The sequence below is a fragment of the Doryrhamphus excisus genome, chromosome 18, assembly GCF_030265055.1.
Source record: "Doryrhamphus excisus isolate RoL2022-K1 chromosome 18, RoL_Dexc_1.0, whole genome shotgun sequence".
NCBI classification, from domain to species: domain Eukaryota; kingdom Metazoa; phylum Chordata; class Actinopteri; order Syngnathiformes; family Syngnathidae; genus Doryrhamphus; species Doryrhamphus excisus.
The window spans coordinates 5,499,015-5,522,622 of NC_080483.1; the positions used below are offsets into that span (position 1 = coordinate 5,499,015).

The 23,608-nt window shown below is 38.5% G+C and overlaps 1 protein-coding gene across 15 annotated transcripts in view; it reads right to left on the minus strand.

Annotated features, from left to right (window-relative positions):
- The window catches only part of ptprt (protein tyrosine phosphatase receptor type T), a 224,702-nt gene that overhangs the window by 195,967 nt on the left and 5,127 nt on the right, over positions 1-23,608 (minus strand). For all 15 annotated transcript variants that reach the window (XM_058054365.1, XM_058054362.1, XM_058054361.1 and 12 more), the window contains exon 2: positions 7,094-7,219. In XM_058054365.1, the coding sequence (XP_057910348.1) occupies positions 7,094-7,219 (126 nt within the window). The remainder of the gene's footprint in view (positions 1-7,093; positions 7,220-23,608) is intronic.

Below are 23,608 nucleotides of genomic sequence, written 5' to 3' on the forward strand. Positions count from 1 at the left end.
ATATTTCAGTCAGTATACTTCAATAAGTGTACATTGTACACGGTGTACTTAGCTCCTGAGGGCACGGGGTTTGACAGGGTATTGAACTTACTGGAAATGATGATCACAAAATGCGCCCATTTTCTGTTCACTACGTTCCGCCGCTACATTATTTCAACTTAGTCCCTCCCATTTCGCCGTTTTTCAGCATTATGACTGCATTGCACAATACTTCTCAATGTGAATGCAGTCAAATCACCAAGATTGAGTACAGAAGTGCGGCAACTGAAACACGGGGGAAACGACGTTGTTCTGTTCGTCAACATGTCATTACCGCCGCTTGCCATTTGCGCTCCAAAATCCGCCCACAAATCACAAACGCAATCAAGTCCAGCCTCACGAGAGCTCTCCAATCAGCAACCCGGACCAAAAAAGCAGACGAGATGTTTAACCTCTGCAGCCATCAGCCCCACTTGATCCACACACACACGTTCAAACACTGTCATTTACAAGTCTATTACAATGTGTGTGTATGTGTGTGTGTCTGATTAGGCTTGGTTTGTTTTCAGCCTCTGAAGGAGAAAAAAAATGCTGAGCACACACACAACACACACACAACACACACACACACACACAAACAAGCAGACAAATGTCAAAGTACAACTCTTTGCTGTCAAGCTGTCAAAGTTAAAATAAGATCACTGATGGAAACCTGGAGGCACATTTTAGGACAGAGTCGCCTCAGGAGGCGGGGACGTCTGCGATGGAAATCTTGAAAGGCAACGCGAGGACAGGCGGAGCCGAGAGGCTTCACGTACGCCGCAGTTTGCTTGTCAGTCGCTGTTCAAAAAAAGTCTAAAAACAGACTTTGTTTTGCTTCGACATTGTCAGCTGAGCCCGAGCAGACTTTCCCAAATTGCCTCCAATGACAAAAAGAGTAAAAAGAGGTTTGGGTTGTCAAATGCAGGCTAAAGACTGAAAACTAAAGCGAAAGGCCGGAGCTTCTGGAGATGGATTTCACATAAAGAGCAGTCATTATTTATTCTGTTCAAATCTAAGAACATATTCAGGGCTCTACATTAAAAACAAAAATTACTGCCAATGGGGAATCCTTAAGGCAGGGGGTCTCAAACTCAATTTACTTGAATCAGGTTTTCCAAAAAAAAGAAACGCATTTATAAAAAACAAAAAAAATGTAAAAAATTTGCTTTGGTTCCAATTTTCTACAATAAAAGCTCTGATAAAACATTCCACTGTTGTCAAATATCTTACTTTTTATTTTTCTACACAAAATAAGATGAAAAATAAATAAACAAACCAATAATAATAATATAATAATAAAACGGCAAATAATAAAAACTTAAGAAACCACATATAGTTGGTGGGTAGACAAATTATTTTTTTCAGATTAAAATGAACAAAGCATTATTAGAGCCCTGTAGACATGACAAAACACGACTATAGTCACATTTATACTCTTTTTATTTACAACATATTGCGCAACTGCAGGGTCTTGAGACACATGCTAACTCGCAAACTAGAGAGCTAGCGACCAAAACGGTAGCCTCCAAGTTATTTCCTTTAAACTTAAATAGCCAAAAACTTACCACTTCCACATGGATAGGGAGGATAACTATTAACAGTTATTTAACCTTTAACATGAACATTAATCAAACGTAATAATTTTTTCTGGGTACATGATACCATACAGCATCCATATCAAACTTGCGCGGGCCGCACTAACATTAAACTTTCATATCAAGGCGGGGGCCTCAAACTAGTGTCCTGCGGGCCACATTTGGCCCGCGGGCCGCGTGTTTGAGACCCCTGCTCTAGAAAGTGAAATTTAAGCTTGTGTAAGTGAGTGAAAAAAATTAGTGTTGTGTCGGCCTTCTCCTCTTTTCTCCCAGTATTTTTCCATCAGTCATATGTAAGTGTTGTGCAGCTGTGAGGATCTATGTGTCTTCTATGAGATCTATGTGTTTGAGAACCCTGCCTTAAGGTGAGAACTGCTTGCCCGAACTTGCCCCATGTAAAATGAAAAGACTGCCATAATGATATCATCTCATTTTTGTGGCATCACATGAGAATCTCAAATAAAGATGAAATGATTATCATTTCTTGTGGTTGTTTTCCTACATAGATCATGACGTTGCATGGAAATCTGGATTGTCAAGAGACTTAAATTTACTTTAGATTTACTTATATCTAATTTACTTATATTACTTATATCATATCAGTGAAGAAAAAATGCAGAGTAAGATGATGGATTCCAACAACAGGAAAAGCTTCAGTGGTGGTTTTGCAGAGATGAAAAGGTCATGTGACGCTCTCTGGTATGGACCGTATGCATCATCATTAGCCGTCTCGCAAACGCTCGCTGTCATACACCCAAAGACGATTTCATCAGCGTGCCAAAACAAAGACGATAAAAAGTTAACAAAGCATTTGCACAAATCCAACGGCGGCGTTTCCAGAGATCTACGAGCCGTCAGGAACTTGACAACCACGTCTGAACGCAGATGAAGACGGAGCGCGAGCGGTGTTGCCGCCGATCGGGTCTTGTCAGATCTACGAGCTGTCAAGTGACGACTGCATCGGCCTCATCGCTCTTTGGAGGCCAAGAGAGGAAAAGATTAGACGACAACTGTGGTGGTGATGACATACGCAGAGGCTCAGGGAGCAAATACAACAATGCAGTAGTATATGCAGCGTTTATTATTATTATAGTATTTGCATGCTCATTTCTTCAGCCTAACCCTAAATTAATTTGTTTTGGAGTATATGGTGGAGAGAGCCTTGTTGGAAAACGCAGACCTTTGTTGTAGTTCAGGGGCATCAAATTTGATGTCAGCCTAATTATTTTACTTTTATTATTGTTCAAAACTACATTATTTCACATATTTTATATGGCTTTGTTGTTTTCTGTCATTATATATATATATATATATATATAAATAAATTAAAAAAAAAATATATATATAAATATATATAAATACAAACTATTTTTCATCCTCCATTTGCTGTCATGTTGTGTTTTCTGCAAATGACTTTCTTCATGCTTCTGATTGCTATAGCGCCACCTGCTGCTTTGACATGCATAAGTGGGTACATTTCCATAGTGTGCTTTTTTTTTCTTGATGAATTTTTCCCTGTTTTTTTTCCCACACCGCCTTTAGCCTTCTCCGATATTGCCTAATGGGCTAGCTGGTTCTATATGGTCTTACTTGGAGTGATGGAGTGTAGGCTGGTGTTAAGTCATTCTCTACCAAAGATGTATTGATGGTTGCAAATTGGTAAAGGTAATGGTAATGGTAATGGTTTTATTTCATTTGAACATGCATCAGATTACAATTGAGTGCATCCCATAATCAGTTCACAGTTCCACATGTCCAAAAGGAGTAGGAAGAAGCAAAGCTTATTAAATCCTACCCCTCCATCTGGTACTTTTACAATCAGTAACTGTTACATTTGTTCACTTCCTGCTTTCTTATTTTAATTTTAATTTTAATTTTAATTTTAATTTTAATTTTAATTTTAATTTTAATTTTAATTTTAATTTTAATTTTAATTTTAATTTTAATTTTAATTTTAATTTTAATTTTAATTTTAATTTTAATTTTAATTTTAATTTTAATTTTAATTTTAATTTTAATTCCTTTTATTTATTCCTTACTCAATCCATTCCATAGTTTGATTCCACATACTGAAATGCTATGGCTTTTTAACGTAGTCCTAGCATATAAGTGTTTCATATGTACTTCTTCCCTGATTTCTCCTCTCATCATCATTTCTTATGTTACCGGGTCGGTTTTGACCCATGTATTAAATCAGCTATAAAATACACTAAAAACAATAAGTTACCATCAAATTTGCTTCTCATGTCTTGGTTACCTTCATAGGCTTCCTCATCCATGAAAATGTTGGTTTTAATACTTTTGGTGTGGGCATGTAGGCCTTTTGTCACTATATCACCAATTTGTCACTATACCCCTCCATTTTAATTTAAAATGAACCTGTTGCTGAAAACAATCACTTTTTCTACCTTTTCTTGACATTAATATATATGGGTCAAAATTCACCCCAACACCATAGATGTTTCTTTAGTGATTAATACTAAAATGAGAAAATAAATAAAACTAATTGATTTAAGAGATATGTTCTATACCTCTCAGTAAAAGCCAGGTAACAAAATAATTCAATTTATTAATATGATTCTTTTGAGGTTCATTTTACCTGCAGAGACTGTTGATATTTTTAAAAGAAGATTAAAGACACGCCTTTTTAATCAGGCAGAAAAAGTGCTCTACAAATAAAGTTGATTTGATTTGATAATATAGACAATAATATAGACAATATACACTAACAATACATTAAACAAGTTCATTTTGAAAGACGAGTGTGCACATCAAAAGTCTTCTAAGCAGGAGACAAAAGAGACTTGACAGACACAATTTGTCCTCATCTCGCTCTATCACATCTATATAGCCGCCACGGCAACGTGCGCTCAATAAGTCGCCTTCGACGTGACAGGCATGATGGTTATCGGCGACGACAAGCACCGCCCGCAACCAGAGATGAGACAGATAGCCGCCAAGAGACAAGCATATGGAGGCAAGGAGCGTTCGTTCACTCGAATCAGATCACGGTCGGCCGGGTGGAGCCTGACGGATCTCCCTCCACCGCATCTGACAGATGCCAATCATCGGTGTGTGATCACTGGCCGACATCACAGAGCTTTGACTGGCGGCAACGTCAAAGAAGGAAAAGTGATTGATAAATTACAGAGTATAAGCTCTGTGTGTGTCCCTTTAAGAGTTGCTTGCAGATGTCAAAACTGTTTATGACGAAATGCTTTGCAGTCTATTTGCGCAGTGCATTTTCAGTCTCATAGAAGACACATAGATCCTCACAGCTGCACAACACTTACATATGACTGATGGAAAAAAACTGGGAGAAAAGAGGAGGAGGCCGACACAACACTAATTTTTTTCACTCACTTACACAAGCTTAAATTTCACTTTCTAGAGCAGGGGTCTCAAACACGCAGCCCGCGGGCCAAATGTGGCCCGCAGGACACTAGTTTGAGGCCCCCGCCTTGATACGAAAGTTTAAGTTAGTGTGGCTCGCGCAAGTTTGATATGGATGCTGTATGGTATCATGTACCCAGAAAAAATTATTACATTTGATTAATGTTCATGTTAAAGGTTAAATAACTGTGAATAGTTATCCTCCCTATCCATGTGGAAGTGGTAAGTTTTGGGCCCAGCCTTGCCCAGACCCTAGCTCCAATGGCCCCCAGGTAAATTGAGTTTGAGACCCCTGTTCTAGAGGGATACGGCAAATTAGAGTCTACATCGTAATTATGGATGTTCAATATCGGCTTTTTTGCTGAAAACTGATATACTGATATTGTCCAACTCTAAATTTCTGATATTGATATCAGCCGATACCAATATGTGTAACATAACATAACTTCTGTGTTGGAATGAACACACAGTATATGTTGTATACAGCATTGTTTAAGCAGCGGAAAAAATCCCATACCGATATCGAGCCCATATTTATCGGTACCGATAATTATCAGACATCCCGAACCGTAAGCCAATCCATATTCCTTTTATTTTTCAATACAATTAGAAACCTTTAAATTCATTCATGCATTCATTTTGTACCGCTATTGTATCGCAGCTGCCTTCGGGCGAGAGGCGGGGTACACCCTGGACTGGTGGCCAGCCAATCACAGGGCACATATAGACAAACAACCATTCACACTCACATTCATACCTATGGACAATTTGGAGTCGCTAATTAACCTAGCATGTTTTTGGAATGTGGGAGGAAACCGGAGTACCCGGAGAAAACATGCAAACTCCACACAAAGTAACTAAAAAGACAAAGAGGAGCACACAACTCATGCAGAGTTAAAAGCCAGAAAATAGACAAAGCATACATGACTGGGGAGAGAGTGCCACAGCTTGGGGGCCGATTACAGAAAAGGCAAGGTCTCCCCTGTGGGGCCAACGCATTACAAACAAGATATAACATTTTAAAACCAACAAGCAGCCAATGCAGGGAGGAGAGGGCTCCATATTTTGTTTTTTTTGTTTGTTTTTTGGTTCCCTAAAATGCCAAAAGTTCTAGACTAACTAGTTCTAAGTGATATTGTGCATTGTGACTTATTCCAGAATAAAGTGTGTTACAGTAGTCCAAACCTGATTTTAATGAGAATTATTCTCATTAAAGGGGACCTATTATACTTTTTACACTTTTCTTACTGATACATAGATAGATAGAGAGATAGAGAGAGAGAGAGAGAGAGAGAGAGAGAGAGAGAGATAGATAGAGAGAGAGAGAGAGAGAGAGAGATTGAGAGAGAGAGAGAAAGAGAGCGAGATAGACTGAGAGATAGAGAGAGAGAGCGAGATAGATAGAGAGATCGAGAGATAGAGAGATAGAGAGATCGATAGAGAGATAGAGAGATCGAGAGATAGAGAGATAGAGAGATAGAGAGATAGAGAGATAGAGAAATAGAGAGATAGAGAGATAGATAGAGAGATAGATAGATAGATAGAGAGAGAGAGAGAGAGAGAGAGATGACATCAAATATGAACAATGTACAGCATAAACAGTATTTTGTACAAATAATTCAAATAATCTAGAATAAATAATAATAAGTTAAATAATATAAATGTTAGAATAATGTATTCTTGTGTTAAAAGACAAAATGGCGTGGTAAACTAAAATATGGTTCATAGTTGGGAAGCACTTTGGGTATTGGGCATGTGACCAATCACAGTGGAGTGGCAGGAAGCACAAACCCAAAGAAATAGAGCTGGAATAGGTGCCGATTCTACGAGATCTAAAAAGTTTTCTTTGCGGGTTATTGTGTGTAGCTGCTCTATAGGAGACCACAACTCAATACAAAGGGTGGAAAAATGAGCATATTTCATATTTCATTTTTTTTTCTCATATTTTTGACTTCATCCTCATTCAATGACAGCAGTTTTTTCCTGTTTTATGTAAAAACTTGACAATCAAACACAATGAAAATGATGCAAATACAGTACGAATTGGAGATTGACTGATTGATGAATGATTGATTGACACTTACCTGGATGCGAGGCGTGGTCCAAGGTGGGCTTGTCCCATGAGCCCACTTGTTCCCAGGTGAAGCCATTGGTTCCCAGAGAGACACTGTAGCCACAACTGCTGTACGACTCCTCAAAGTTACAGCCGCCTGCCACAGAGATAACACGGGTCAATCAGCATCGGCATCAGCATCAGTATCAGCATCAGCATCAGCATCGGCATCGGCATCGGCATCGGCATCGACATCGACATCGACATCGCCATCAGCATCGGCATCAGCATCAGCATCAGCATCAGAATGAACAAGAACTCATTCCACCCGAATGAATCATGCCGGTTTCCCCCACACTGTGGCGCTACACGTTTTGTCGGGGATTGTCTTGAGGGATGTTTTGGCTCCTGAAGCTGCTTCGCCGATGACTGAGAGGCGGACCAAGTGTCAACATGATTAAGTCCCAAATGCTCATCACTACATTGCGCGAAGGCACATTTTTTTCCAGTACATTAGCCTTCTCCGCTAGCCTCCGGCGTCGCGCACGCACCCCACTCCGCTAATTAGGCATATGCTTTGACGCACAGCCCCTTTAATTTGTTGAGAAGCGTTTGAAAATAAAAGCCTCGCTTTAAGTCGTGGAATCAATTAACGCTCGCTTCTTCATGCGCCTCGTTTGCGGCTGCCGGCGTTTGGCAGACGTCGCTCACCAAAATGCCATGGTGTATTCCAGTCCTTGGGCCGTGCCACACCGCAATGGTAAGGTTTATTTTCACACATATGATTGATTGAGGCGGCACGGTGGTCTAGTGGTTAGCGCGCAGACCTCACAGCTAGTAGACCTGGGTTCAATTCCACCCTTGGTCATCTCTGTGTGGAGTTTGCATGTTCTCCAACGTGCATGCGTGGGTTTTCTCCGGGTACTCCGGTTTCCTCCCACATTCCAAAAACACGGCTGGCCAGCCAATCACAGGGCACATATAGACAAACAACCATTCACACTCACATTCATACCTATGGACAATTTGGAGTCGCTAATTAACCTAGCATGTTTTTGGAATGTCGGAGGAAACCGGAGTACCCGGAGAAAACCCACGCATGCACGGGGAGAACATGCAAACTCCACACAGAGATGGCCGAGGATGGAATTGAACTCGGGTATCCTAGCTGTGTGGCCTGCATGCTAACCACTGGTCCACCGTGAAGCCCTTTTTGGGTAAGACACAGAAAAATGATGGCAACAATGGCACATTGAAAATTATTGAATAGATTTAATGTACTATGATACAAAATAAAACATTTGTAAAAACTCTTTAAATGTGTTGAATTAAGCAACAATAAGCTAGAATATGAGTTGATATAATTAATTTTATTTACTAAATCAGATACGTATTTAGTAAACGTAAATCAATTTTACCCATGTAATTAATAAACATAAGTCCGTTTCACCTAGATAAATATGAATCAGTTTCCCCCAAATAATTAATAAATCTAAATGAGTTAGTAGCTCAGATACTTAGTAAATATAACGCCGCTTTCCTGAGTACAATTTACTCAATGTTTTTTGGCAATATAACTCATTTCAACTGTTTTTTATTAACATGTACTCATTTTTTTTGTTTAAGTTAAGTTAATGTATTCAATACTTTTTAATCAATTAGTAGAACTTAAAATCTATGAAATTATATCATATTATATTACATTTTGAAGATTGTTGATAATATTATAGAAATAATGGCAAGTGACCGGGTTGCACGGTGGTCGAGTGGTTAGCGCGCAGACCTCACAGCTAGGAAACTAGGGTTCAATTCCACCCTCGGCCATCTCTGTGTGGAGTTTGCATGTTCTCCCAGTGCATGCGTGGGTTTTCTCCGGGTACTCCGGTTTCCTCCCACATTCCAAAAACATGCTAGCTTAATTGGTGACTCCAAATTGTCCATAGGTATGAATGTGAGTGTGAATGGTTGTTTGTCTATATGTGCCCTGTGATTGGCTGGCCACCAGTCCAGGGTGTACCCCGCCTCTCATACGAAGACAGCTGGGATAGGCTCCAGCACCGCCGCAACCCTCATGAGGAAAAGCGGTAAAAAATGAATGAATTAATGATTGGCTAGTGACCATTAGTCACATGACAATCGTTCTTAAATGTTCCCTACAGGAAGTGAATGAGTACTAAGTACATATATAATACAGAACAGATTTTAACACATTGAAAATGGCGTCGTTAAGGTGCACATCACCACATTTTCTTGCAGGTTAACGGGAATATCACATTCACGTAAACATGGTGGATGTTGTTACAAGTACTTATGTATAAAAGCAGCAATTTGTAAACAAGTAAAAGTAAATAAATGTAGTTTTCAAGTCAAAGAGTCGACGCTCCCGTGCGGCCTGACAGTCGGCCGCCTTTTAAAGCAAATGTAAAGCGTTAAAGACGTTTGATGAAGACACGCTGATGCCTTCAGGAGCAACACTTGCATCAACGTTCGCATCCACTGTGAGATGAGTGGAAAAAAAAAATTAATAAAAACAAAAACCTCCAGCAGTTCAAAAACCAGCAAAACATTTCTCTAACTAGTCGCTACGAATTCATCAATGAGCATAATTAGCATTTATCGCCCCCTCGTTTTCAGTCATCTCATTAGAAAGGAATAGAAATCAAAGACATCTACTTGGATCACTGATGTAAACAGGTGGGGGGGGGGCGGCATCAATATTCAACATCATTGCGGTCGGGGGGGCGGGCCCACAGCTATAGCGCAGTTCTACTTTTTGAAGGGGGGCGCAACTCACACACACATGCACACACACACACACACAATTAGGATCTATGTCAGGAAAGGGGCGTAATGAAAACGTATGTGATCAGGGAAAATGTTAGCATGTACAACGTACACAAGGACATGCTAATTTATGTGCACATGTGGCACAGATATGGCTGGCGGAGGGGGGGGGGGGGGGCGCTAACAGCATAAAAAGCAGGGCATGAAACATTCATTTTATTAGATTTGACTTCAAGTTCACTCTGATTTATACACAGTTGTTGTAAGTATACTTCTGTCAGTACACTGTATACGTACTCTATAGCACTACTTACAGTACTGCTGTCCCACATCAATTATATATTAAATATACAATATAGTCTTTTATATATACATTATATATTTTTTAATCTGACAATCGTCTTTATTCATTTTTTTAGTTTTATAGTTTTTTTATATTATTTATGTATTTTTATGTTTTTTTATTTTATATTATATAATATATATATATATATATATATATATATATATATATATATATATATATATATATATATATATATATATATATATATATATTATAGTTTTTTTTATCATGAAAGCCATGAACACAAAAGCTAACCCCAGGGGTGTTGCTAAAATGCTAAAACAATGCTGGAAAGATGCTAAGAAGTTAAAAAACTAAAATGTCTTAAAATCTAAGAAAGATAAGTTAAAAATGTGAACGGCATGATATCAAAAATGGGATTTTTGAGGAATACCTGGAATATGAAATGATAACCTGACCGGGTCATTTTTGACCCACTTATGGAAGTTTGGGGTAGTAACACAAAAACTAAAATTTCTTAAAATCTATAAAAGACAAGTTGAAAATGTGAACGACATGATATCAAAAATATGATTTTTGAGGAATACCTGGAATATGAAATGATAACAATTTTTCATTACGAAGATATTTCAAGAAAACAACCTGACCGGGTCATTTTTGACGCACTTATGGAAAGTTGGGCTAGTAACACAAAAACTAAAATTTCTTAAAATGTATAAAAGATAAGTAAAAATGTGAATGATATGATATCAGAAACATGTTTTTTGAGGAATACCTGGAATGTGAAAATTTTCATTACAAAGATATTTCAAGAAAACAACCTGACCGGGTCATTTTTGACCCACTTATGCATCTAAGGGTTGAACATGAATGATGGATGGATGATGGATGACATCCATTAATAGCAGTATGCTATAGATTTACATTAGTGGTGGCTATTGTTATATATATATATATATATATATATATATATATATATATATATATATATATATATATATATATATATATATATATATATATATATATATATATATATATATATATATATATATATATATATATATATATATATATATATATATATATATATATATACTATAAATATTTGTATTTGTAGCTATTTTTGGAGCCCCTGGCTGACCCTTGTTTGTGTTTTTTATGAAATATGTATCTGTTTTGATGGCTGCAGGCTAAAGGAAGGTCAGTAGGTGATATGTAAAGTATGTGAGCCTAAACAGCCACGTGGAAGATATCTCATTAGACTCGTCTCATTTATTCTTTAACAACAACAACCATAAACATCTTATGAATATTCACATGAACTGAAGTGCTCATGGAAGTCACGCAAGCAAACACACACACACACACACACCCTGCAGTGTTTTAAATCCCCCCATCGTCTCCATGCACAGATCCCCCTCGCTACCCCTGAGGCAGCCGTGCATCCATCAGAGGCCTTCACGTGTGATACAGATAACGCGCGGCGACGCAACACAGCGAGTCACAAAGTAGCGCCGAATCCATGAGACCAGACCAGACCAGACTAGACGAGGCCTGCAGCCAAGAGCCGGAAAGAGTCTGTTTACTGCTCGCTTACATCACATCCTAACTCTGTGTGTGTGTGTGTGTGTGTGTGTGTGTGCACGTGTGCGCCAGGAGTACGGGGGGGGGGGGGGGGGGGGGGGGGCAGATGGCATAAGTCAGCATATGCTTTAAAGCGACTTAATGGGAATATTTAAAGGCATCACCATGTTTGCTGACAGCTGATTTAATAACTGTTAACAAAGAGGTGCCAAGGGAACGTGCAGTAAGAAATACACACTCACACACACACACACACAGCATCTAAATGTCATTTACCACTACCCCAATAAATGTGAGTGAAAAAAAAGACAGGCTTTCTTGTCTTGTAATACCACTGTCACCCTCTGGGGGGAACAGTCAGTGTTTGAGGCTGTGATAGGCTTTGGATTTAGTAAATAAAATTAATTATATCAACTCATATTCTAGCTTATTGTTGCTTAATTAACACATTTAAAGAGCTTTTACAAAATTTGAATTTTGTATCATAGTACATTAAATCTAATAATTTTGAATGTCACTTTGTTGCCATCATTTGTGTCTTACCCAAAAAGGCTTCACGGTGGACCAGTGGTTAGCATGCAGGCCACACATCTAGGAGACCCGAGTTCAATTCCACCCTCCGTGGGTTTTCTCCGGGTACTCCGGTTTCCTCCCACATTCCAAAAACATGCTAGGTTAATTGGAGACTCCAAATTGTCCATAGGTATGAATGTGAGTGTGAATGGTTGTTTGTCTATATGTGCCCTGTGATTGGCTGGCCACCAGTCCAGGGTGTACGCCGCCTCTCGCCCGAAGACAGCTGGGATAGGCTCCAGCACCCCCACGACCCTCATGAGGAAAAGCGGTAGAAAATGAATGAATGAATAATAATCATTAAGGCGGCAGAGCGGTCTAGTGGTTAGCGCGCAGACCTCACAGCTAGGAGATCCAGGTTCAATTCCACCCTCGGCCATCTCTGTGTGGAGTTTGCATGTTCTCCCCGTGCATGCGTGGGTTTTCTCCGGGTACTCCGGTTTCCTCCCACATTCCAAAAACATGCTAGGTTAATTAGCGACTCCAAATTGTCCATAGGTATGAATGTGAGTGTGAATGGTTGTTTGTCTATATGTGCCCTGTGATTGGCTGGCCACCAGTCCAGGGTGTACCCCGCCTCTCGCCCAAAGACAGCTGGGATAGGCTCCAGCACCCCCGCAAAATGAATGAATAATCATAAATTATATTTAATATTTTTTGTTAAAAATGCGGGATCAGGAGGACACAGGCAAAGGAAACACCAGTTTCCTGAGGAAAACGGGGGGGTTAATCGGTATGGTGTGTGTGTGTGTGTGTGTGTGAGAGAGAGAGAGCGAAAGAAAGGCTTACTCGCTGGCCAAATGTTTTCAAGAAGGTTGTGTTGGCACTTTAATTAACTGCAACATGAATTGGGGTACGGGGGGGGTGCGTTACCTTGTAACCTTTAGTTCTGCATGAGGGAACACACAATACAATGTCAACACTCATCACGACTACACACACACACACACACATACACACACACTTGATTAGATTCATGCTGCTGTAATTGTTTTTCTGCCTCCAAAAACGGGGATCATGTTAACCTTTGACAGGAACACAAAGCTGTTGAGGTTGACCTCAATCTTAGACACATCGAAAGGCCGTCTAATCCACTTTGATACTAATGTCTCACACACACACACATGCACACACACACACACACACACACAGAGATCAGGTCCTGTCACTATAGTAGAGTTCCTGTGGTGTTGAGGATTAAATGTGTGTTTCAATGTGATATATGTCTGCATATATAAATATATACACTGTGTGTGTGTATATAATATATAATATCTAATATATACTACTAGTCGGGGAGTAAGGCTGCATTCTGCTTTAACACCACCTTTTCATTTGCAAACATTTGAAAATGTGTGTTATGAAATATAACAGCATTGTTATTGTTATTCAAGCTCATGTGTAAGCAAACACTCATGAGACCAGTCAACGTGCGCTTTATTTATCCGCCTGCACGTCCCAGCAGCACTGCAGTGTGTATGTGTGTGTGTGTGTGTGTGTGTGACATAAAAAAGCAGGAGCTAATCATCTTGAACTGACAAATTTTACGAGTTTGCTGCTTTTTTACTGAGCTATTCATCATTTTACAGCAGCCTTGGAAAGCAAAAGGATTTTTACTGGATAGTTTTGTTTTGTTTTTTTTAACCTAGCACATAAAAGCAAAAAAAGACAACAAAAAAAGAAAGAATGGAATAAAAATCTGAGCAGCATTGCCATATATGTATAATTATCTTGTTAACTTCTGTGAATTGATTTGAACGCTATGATGACCTTAGGTAAAAATATCACAAATTCATGGTTTAACCATATTATACTTTAAGTACTTGAAAATGTACTTGAAATATCACATCTCCACACTTGGTGACCCTCGATGTGAGTAATATGTCGACTGACAACAGTGACCGCAGATGGACAGTATCGATGGAATGACAACATGAGTGCCTCCATCGAGTTCTGCCGGCGGTGCCTTGGTTAACATCATTAATCCATTCCAGAAGGTCCGACTCAAACCAAAATGAACTTTAACCAAAGCAAATTTTCCCATAGAAAATAATGTCAATCCAATGAATCTATTTCAGAAGAAAATGTTAACATAAAATACATTTCATAGTCAATAAGTGTATTTTTACATGCAGAAAATTATACAAAAATAATAACAAATGAATGGACAACTGAACATTTAACGAGGATAGCGAGGATACGTGTGCTATGTTTGACTCCCAGCTGCAAACATGTTAAAGTAAGTTGAATGTTTATATTTTGAGCCACCTAAATAAACAAACACTGTTGCTCTAAAATGGCACCCACTGCCCATAAATTGATCTTCGTCGTGTGATCCAAGATGGTGGTGTAAACAAATCGGATGGTATTTTGGACACTAAAAAAAAAAACAGGCAAATACAAGCAAATATGTTGGATGTTAACCAAAGAACACACTAACCAGGGCAGATGTTAACCGAGATACCGCTGTAAATCCACATTATACAGCATATAAAACTCTACAAAGACACACATCTTGTCACACCGGCGCTGCGTACTAAAGAGGTAGCTAATGCCACTGCTAGTTATGCCATGACGAATAATTTGCACAACTTTGGCGACACATCTCACGCCTGTGGTTTCAGCACATCAAAACCCAGTTCCAACTGTCAGGAATAACACGGAACATGACAAAGTCTCCACTTTCTCATACAATAGGACCGCATGATGGATGATTCTAGCAATTTTAAAAACTTACCTTTTTCATACTGTGGCATACCATAACCCATTAAATCCCAGCAATTTTTTGATTTTTCAAGGCTCACAGAATATCGTGTCCTCCGGATATATAAACATGGTATGTACTAAAAGGGATTTTTGGGAAACAATACATTTCAATCATAACTTTCAATTTTAACAAATTTAGAATTTTACACTTACTATGGTTAATGGTAATGGTAATGGTTTTATTTCATTTGAACATGCATCAGATTACAATTGAGTGCATCCCATAATCAGTTCACAGTTCCACATGTCCAAAAGGAGTAGGAAGAAGCTAAGCTTATTAAATCCTACCCCTCCATCTGGTACTTTTACAATCAGTAACTGTTACATTTGTTCACTTCCTGCTTTCCATAATACATTTTAAGGTTTTTTTTGTTTTTTTTTAATAATGCACCTTGTACCGAAGTACAAGGTGATATGAGCATCCAATGACATAATGGGTACCATAGTAAGTGTCAATATAGTGATATATATAGCACATCATGACTGGTTCAAGACTCTTCATCCTTGTATTTAGCAAACATCAACTGCTTGTATTATTTCTTGTCTTTCTTGTATTTCTACTATGGTACCCATTATGTCATTGTATGGTCATATCACCTTGTACTTCGGTACGAGGTGCATTATTAAAAAAAAAAAAAGAAAAAAAAAGAAAAAAACCTTAAACTGTATTATGGAAAGCAGGAAGTGAACAAATGTAACAGTTACTGATTGTAAAAGTACCAGATGGAGGGGTAGGATTTAATAAGCTTTGCTTCTTCCTACTCCTTTTGGACATGTGGAACTGTGAACTGATTATGGGATGCACTCAATTGTAATCTGATGCATGTTCAAATGAAATAAAACCATTACCATTACCATTACCTTTACCAATTTGCAACCATCAATACATCTTTGGTAGAGAATGACTTAACACCAGCCTACACTCCATCACTCCAAGTAAGACCATATAGAACCAGCTAGCCCATTAGGCAATATCGGAGAAGGCTAAAGGCGGTGTGGGAAAAAAAACAGGGAAACATTCATCAAGAAAAAAAAAAGCACACTATGGAAATGTACCCACTTATGCATGTCAAAGCAGCAGGTGGCGCTATAGCAATCAGAAGCATGAAGAAAGTCATTTGCAGAAAACACAACATGACAGCAAATGGAGGATGAAAAATAGTTTGATGTTTCCATTGGTGATCATGTTAGGTGTATTTCACACACACACACACACACACACACACGTGTTTTAACCACCTGAGGTCACAGTGGTGAAAGCGGGTCATACTGGGGGTGCGGTCCAAAGAGCAAGGACAGTCATGGCCGAGGGCATGAATGTGTATTTTTATATTTATACTTTTAGACAGGTGCATACACCTTTCAGCACTGGCCCCATTTTTACCTCCTCACACACACAGGGACTTCCATTGTCCTATTTGACAGTCTAATGTTTGCTAAGCTGTCACTGACCTTGGAGCAGACTGTCAAGTACACTAATTGAACTGCTAACGAGGTCTTGTGTATTGTATACACTACTGTTTGTGCGTACTTCAGAGTACACACCAAAGTCTGTACATTCAACTTGATTCAATGGCCCTGCCTTCCAAACAAGGAAACACAGTCCTTTACTTATTTTTACACTTTTACATGAATAAAAGTATGATGACAGCCACAGTTTGACACTGGCCTGATGCTAAGATACCTCAGCTTTACAATGTTTGAGTGTGTAATGCTAATGGTTTTATTTCATTTGAACATTATACCCATTATGTCATTGGATGGTCATATCACCTCGTACTTCGGTACGAGGTGCATTATTTTTAAAAAAAACCTTAATCTGTATTATGGAAAGCAGGAAGTGAACAAATGTAACAGTTACTGATTGTAAAAGTACCAGATGGAGGGGTAGGATTCAATAAGCTTTGCTTCTTCCTACTCCTTTTGGACATGTGGAACTGTGAACTGATTATGGGATGCACTCAATTGTAATCTGATGCATGTTCAAATGAAATAAAACCATTACCATAGTAAGTGTCAATATAGTGATATATATAGCACATCATGACTGGTTCAAGACTCTTCATCCTTGTATTTAGCAAACATCAACTGCTTGTATTGTTTCTTGAATTGGCTCATCGTTGTGCATTGTTTGATTTCCTTACTCAATCCATTCCATAGTTTGATTCCACATACTGAAATGCTATGGCTAGCATAACGTAGTCCTAGCATATAAGTGTTTCAAATGTACTTCTTCCCTGAGATCATATTTCTCCTCTCTTGTAGAGAAGTATTGGATGACATTTTTAGCTAATTGGTTATTTTTAGCCTTATGCATTATTTTAGCTGTTTGAAGATGAACTATATCAGCAAGTTGAAGTATTTGTGATTTTAGACATAAGGAGTTAGTATGTTCTCTGTAGGCGGCATTATGAATTATCCTTACTGACCTTTTTTGCAGTACATTTAGCGAGTGAAGATTGCTTTTATAGTTATTAGCCCATATTTCCACACAATAAGTAAGATATGGTAGAACCAGAGAGCAATAAAGAGTGTGGAGTGATTTCTGATTGAGAACAAATTAACTCTCTGAGTGTGTTTTTGGTTTTTTTTGTTTTTTTTAGCACAGCAGCTACAGATTCCGGGGTGTCACGGTGAGTTGGAGGGGAGGAGGGGGGTTAATTGATTGACAGCTGGTCTAGACCGAAGCGCTCGAGTGGAACAGTCACACACACACTCTAGCATACAAAGAAACACAAAGACCACAGGGACTTCTCTTCACCTCCACTTGTTTGCTATGACAGCCTTCAAAACACACACACACACACACACACACACACACACTTCCCATAACCTCCTTCATCGGCACGGACAGCTTTCCTCTGACTCGGGTCAGAACACCAACTTGTAAAAGCCCAAGGACACTTTCACTCTCTTCCATTTGTCCTAACTACTTCTCCGATACACACACATGCGTACAAGTGAAAGAGTAAAGGTGAGATTGCATGATCGCTGTACGGAAGATGTGGAATTTTTGGAATGTGGGAATTTGTTAGTTGAATTGGTTAAGAAAGGTTTTTTACAGTTTCCATGTGGATTTTGTAAAATTCGTCCATTTATTTTCAATGGGAATACATTTGTGCAGAGTGGTGGAAAAATGCGTGAATTTTGGGAGTTGTGCCAATAGTTGGACCGTTGTGTCCTGAATGCGCTTAGGACAATTTGACTCTGTTATGAAATTTGGAAACAGTAAGAATTCTTAAGATGAAAAGGAAATATGTGTTCTGGAAAATGTGGAATTTTGAGAAAGGTGAGAATTTGGCAAATGAGGGAAATTGAGCGGAATGTTTTTGTTTTTGTTGGAAAAGTTGTCAGTTGTTTTTCAAAGTGAATATATTTGTGTGGTGGGAAATGTGGAATTGCGGAAAATGCAGGAATTTTTTCAAATGTGTCAATTGATGGACCATGGTGTCTCGAATATGATTTTAAAATCTTCATAGGATTTGGGATCTTCCGATCAGGATTTATTTCTGCTCATACTGATCCCGATCATCAATGAGTGAAATCGTCCGATGCCAGTATCGATCATCCATGAGTGAAATTGTCCAATACCGATTCCGATCATCCATGAGTGAAATCATCCGATGCCAGTATCGATCATCCATGAGTGAAATTGTCCAATACCAATACCGATCCCGTTCATCTGAGTGAAATTGTCCAATACCAATACCAATCATTCATGGTGAAATCATCCGATACCGATACTAATACCGAGCCTGACCATCAATGAGTGAAATAGTCCGATACCAATACCGACCCTGATCATCTATGAGTGAAATTGTCCAATACCAATACCAATCGTTCATGGTGAAATCATCCAATACCGATACTAATACCGAGCCTGATCATCAATGAGTGAAATAGTCCGATACCAATACCGATCCTGATCATCTATGAGTGAAATTGTCCAATACAGATACCAATACCGACCATTCATGAGTGAAATCCGATACCGATACCAATATCGAGCGTGATCATCAATGAGTGAAATTGTCCGATACCAATACCGATCATCCATGAGTGAAATTGTGCAATACCGATTCCGATCATCCATGAGTGAAATCATCCGATCACGATCATCAATGAGTGAAATCATCTGATACAAATACCGATCCCGATCATCAATGAGTGAAATCGTCCAATGCCAGTATCGATCATCCATGAGTGAAATCATCCAATACTGATACCAATACCGATCCCGATCATCCATGAGTGAAATTGTCCAATACTGATACCAATACCGATCATCAATGAGTGAAATAGTCTGATACCAATACCGATCCTGATCATTTATGAGTGAAATTGTCCAATACCAATACCAATCGTTCATGAGTGAAATCATCTGATACCAATACCGTGCCTGATCATCGAGTGAAATTGTCTGATACCGATTCCGATCATCCATGAGTGAAATCATGCAATCACGATCATCAATGAGTGAAATCATCTGATACCAATACCGATCATCCATGAGGGAAATTGTCCAATACTGATCCCAATACTGATCATGCATGAGTGAAATCATCTGATACCGATACCAATACCAAGCCTGATCATCAATGAGTGAAATTGTCCAATATCGAGACCAATACCGATCATCCATGAGTGAAATCATCCGGTACCAATACCGAGCTTGATCATCAATGGGTGAAATTGTCTGATACCAATACCAATCCCGATCATCCATGAGTGAAATTGTCCAATACCGATTCTGGTCATCCATGAGTGAAATTGTCCAATACTGACACCAATACCAATCAGCCATGGGTGGAATCGTCCGATATTGATACCAATCCCGATTATCCATGAGTGAAATTGTCCAATACCGATTCCGATCATCCATGAGTGAAATTGTCCAATACCGATTCCGATCATCCATGAGTGGAATCGTCCGATACCGATACCAATCCTGATCATCCATGAGTGAAATTGTCCAATACCGATTCCGATCATCCATGAGTGAATTTGTCCAATACCGACACCAATGCCAATCATCCATGAGTGGAATCGTCCGATACTGATACCAATCCCAATCATCCATGAGTGAAATTGTCTAATACCAATAACCATACTGATCATGATCATCCATGAGACAAGCTGATGGGTGGAGGGAATCGTTGTTTTAAAGCAAGTATCGGCCGATATCGATACCATCCTTTTTTCACTGAAAGCGGCCGATACCGATCGGAACATCTCTAATTAGGATGGTTTGAATCGGTTTGAGATAGGCAGAAGTAGTAAGAATTCTTAGGATTAAAAATTGGGGGGAAAGTGGGAAATGATGAATGATTTGATGCTCGAATAGTTGGAATGGGTTGAGAAATATGGGAAAATGCCATGATGGTGATGAAAATGAAATGAAAATGTGGAATTCAGTGCAAAACCAAGAATTTTGTGTAAGTCAAAAATGAACAAGGTGTCATTTTCATCACATGTATAAATTCTAATGAAGATCTGACCTTGTGGAACTGATGTATTCGTCAGTCAGTTTAGTGACAAATTGTCTGATCGATCATCAACTTTGACACCACGCCCCACCCACATCTTATGGAACGCCCTAAAATCCTTCTTAATGTAAGTATAATATCAATCGTCTGTCTAGTATCCAGGATTTGGGTTAATTTGGTCTCTGCCCAAATTTGCTGCCAGAAACCAAAATGGCTGACTTTCTGTTTGTTTTGGAACATGGGTTACTGAGGCGTGTTGTCAAAGTTTAAAAGTTTAAAGAGGGAACTACTGAGTGAATTTGGGGGGTTTGTGTTCAGGTATTATTGCCAAAACTGACATGCTTGCAAATTTATGTGATTTTTTCATGAATACTAAGGTCCTAAAAATACAAGAAAAGTAGCAAAATGCATACAGTACAATAAAAAATAAGAATAAACATAGCAGTTTTAGGAAAGGCCTTTGTCTGTGCTCAGGCACCTAAGACTTGGGTTCAGTGTAAAATATGTTCTTAGATCGTTGCTCATATCGCCAGCCTTAAAAGAGCTTCTCTCCGAACTTTTCAAAGAAGGCCACCACATGTCTCCTCCTCCAGATTGCCAGCATTGAAGTCACTGACTCGGAATAACGCCGGAGATCACGATCACGCACGTGTGCTCCTGCAGCACGTTAGTGTCTTTGCAGCTGTTTCACACTCATTGACCACTTAGCAACCAACCATGCTAACATGCTAACAACCCACTGCTATCTTTGTGCCTCACGCCTCATTTAGCATCAAGTACATTTGGGCATCGGCTCATGGAGGCTCCACCAAAGATCCTTTTTACTCTTTGTCACAATGCTAACCTTGATTAGCATCCATTAATGTTTTTTTTTCCAATTCAGTCTTATAGACAGTGATCCCTCATTCATCACAATTAATTGGTCCCAGTCAATTCCTTATTTGTGAATGGAATATTCTGGTAATTAGGGCATAGAAAATCTGTTTACCACCTTCTAAATACATTTTTAACATCATTAGAGGTCTCTATACATGAAATAGCACCCCTATAGTCACTTTTACACTCCTATTAACCAATATAGTAGACATACTTAAGAAATAACATAGACTGACAAGTTTGTTGTTCTTTTCTGTTTTTGTACAGTACTTTGTGAGGTCTCTATTGTCTCATTAATGTAATCAGGGCTCTACATTAAATACAAAAATGACTTTCCCATGGGGAATCCTTGAGGTGAGAAGTACTTGCCATTGGTACATCGTTATTGTCGAGCCCCGGTAACATTACTGACACCCAGTGGCCATTGTAGAATACTAAATACCATCGCAACATCTTTGAATCCTCTAAATGCCTTGTATTTTTTCCCATTTTTATGCTTGAAAATGCTTCATTTAAGCCTAAAATATTAATATTAATTAAATATATTTATATTTATTATTTATTAATATTTTATAAATGCTATCATTTATTAATGTTAATGTTAATGTTAATGTTAATGTTAATGTTAATGTTAATGTTAATGTTAACATTCATATTCATATTCATATTCATACTCATATTCATGTAGTTATAGTTATATTTATCTTTATGTTTATTATTTATTAGTATTTTATTAATGTTTTATTAATATTTTATTAATATTTTAATATCATTTATTAATATTTAATATTCATAATAATTATATAGTACTATCAATTAAACATATTTCTATTTATCATTTATAATAATTATATATAATTTTTATATATTATATGAAATAATTAATAAATAATAATTAATTAATACAATTATTTTATATAATATTCATATTCATATTAATAATTATGTATAAAATAATACATTATTTTTTGTTAATTATTAATATAATATAAATATTAATATTATCTTATATATGACCCGGATTCTGTTTGGGGTTGGGTTGGGTTCAGATAGAGCGACAAAGTAGAGGGATAGACAGTCGAGATTATCATCAAAATATCAATTTTACTCTTTATTTAAGAGTGCACATCCAATATGTCAACACAGCAAATAGCATTTGTTTATTTTGTCATTCTACTGCTATTACAATCTTTTGGCGTAAGAGAATATTTGCACAAATATGATGAAATATGAAATATGACATCCACGTCCGCTGAATCAAACATGCATAAACACAAAGCAAGCAGTGCTTCAACAGTGCATAGATAAGTACTCCGCTCATTACCATGCAGCACCTGGTTGATGCTACTTGTGGAGATTTGCTTGTTTTTCCTCTCTTGACTGATGGTGTGTGAGCGAAGAAGGACAAAAAGGTAAAGAAAGACACGGAGGAGAGTAGGAAGGAATGATCAATAAGTCAGAACAGTATTAATGAGAATTAACCTCGGACTTGCGCTCATCCTGGGAACACACGGGAACGCAGCGCTGATTGCAAATGTCATGGAGCGTCTTTACCCCATACTGTGTGTGTGTTTGCGTGTCAGTCATTTATTTGGACATTCACAGCATGAACACATACCATCAGAATTCCATGACAGCTTACTATGTTGTTTTCCGCACAATGGGCAGCAATCAGTGCTGCCTATCACACACACACACATTTATATCTATAGATTAGCATGATATAAAAATGCAATAAAGTCTTCAACTGGTTAGTGACAACAATGAGAGCAATAAAGCATGTTGGCCTCATTTGCATCTCATTAGCATACAAGGCCAGCTCAACAAGGACACAATGTTGCTCAAAGGCAGCGTGTCAAAATCATGTGGATTCATGCTCATCACGACGGATGCCTTTTGAGCACCAGTGTGACCCGCCGCCTCGGTCGGCTCGGGTCAGATATTAAAAGTCAGCGAGGCCCTTGCTCGGACACAGAAGCCTTCCCGAAGTTCAGCTGAGGATGGAAACAACGTAAGGCAGGGGTCTCAAACATGTGGCCCGCGGGCCAAATGTGGCCCGCAGGACATTAGTTTGAGGCCCCCGCCTTGATATGAAAGTTTAATGTTAGTGCGGCCAGCGCAAGTTTGATATGGATGCTGTATGGTATCATGTACCCAGAAAAAATTA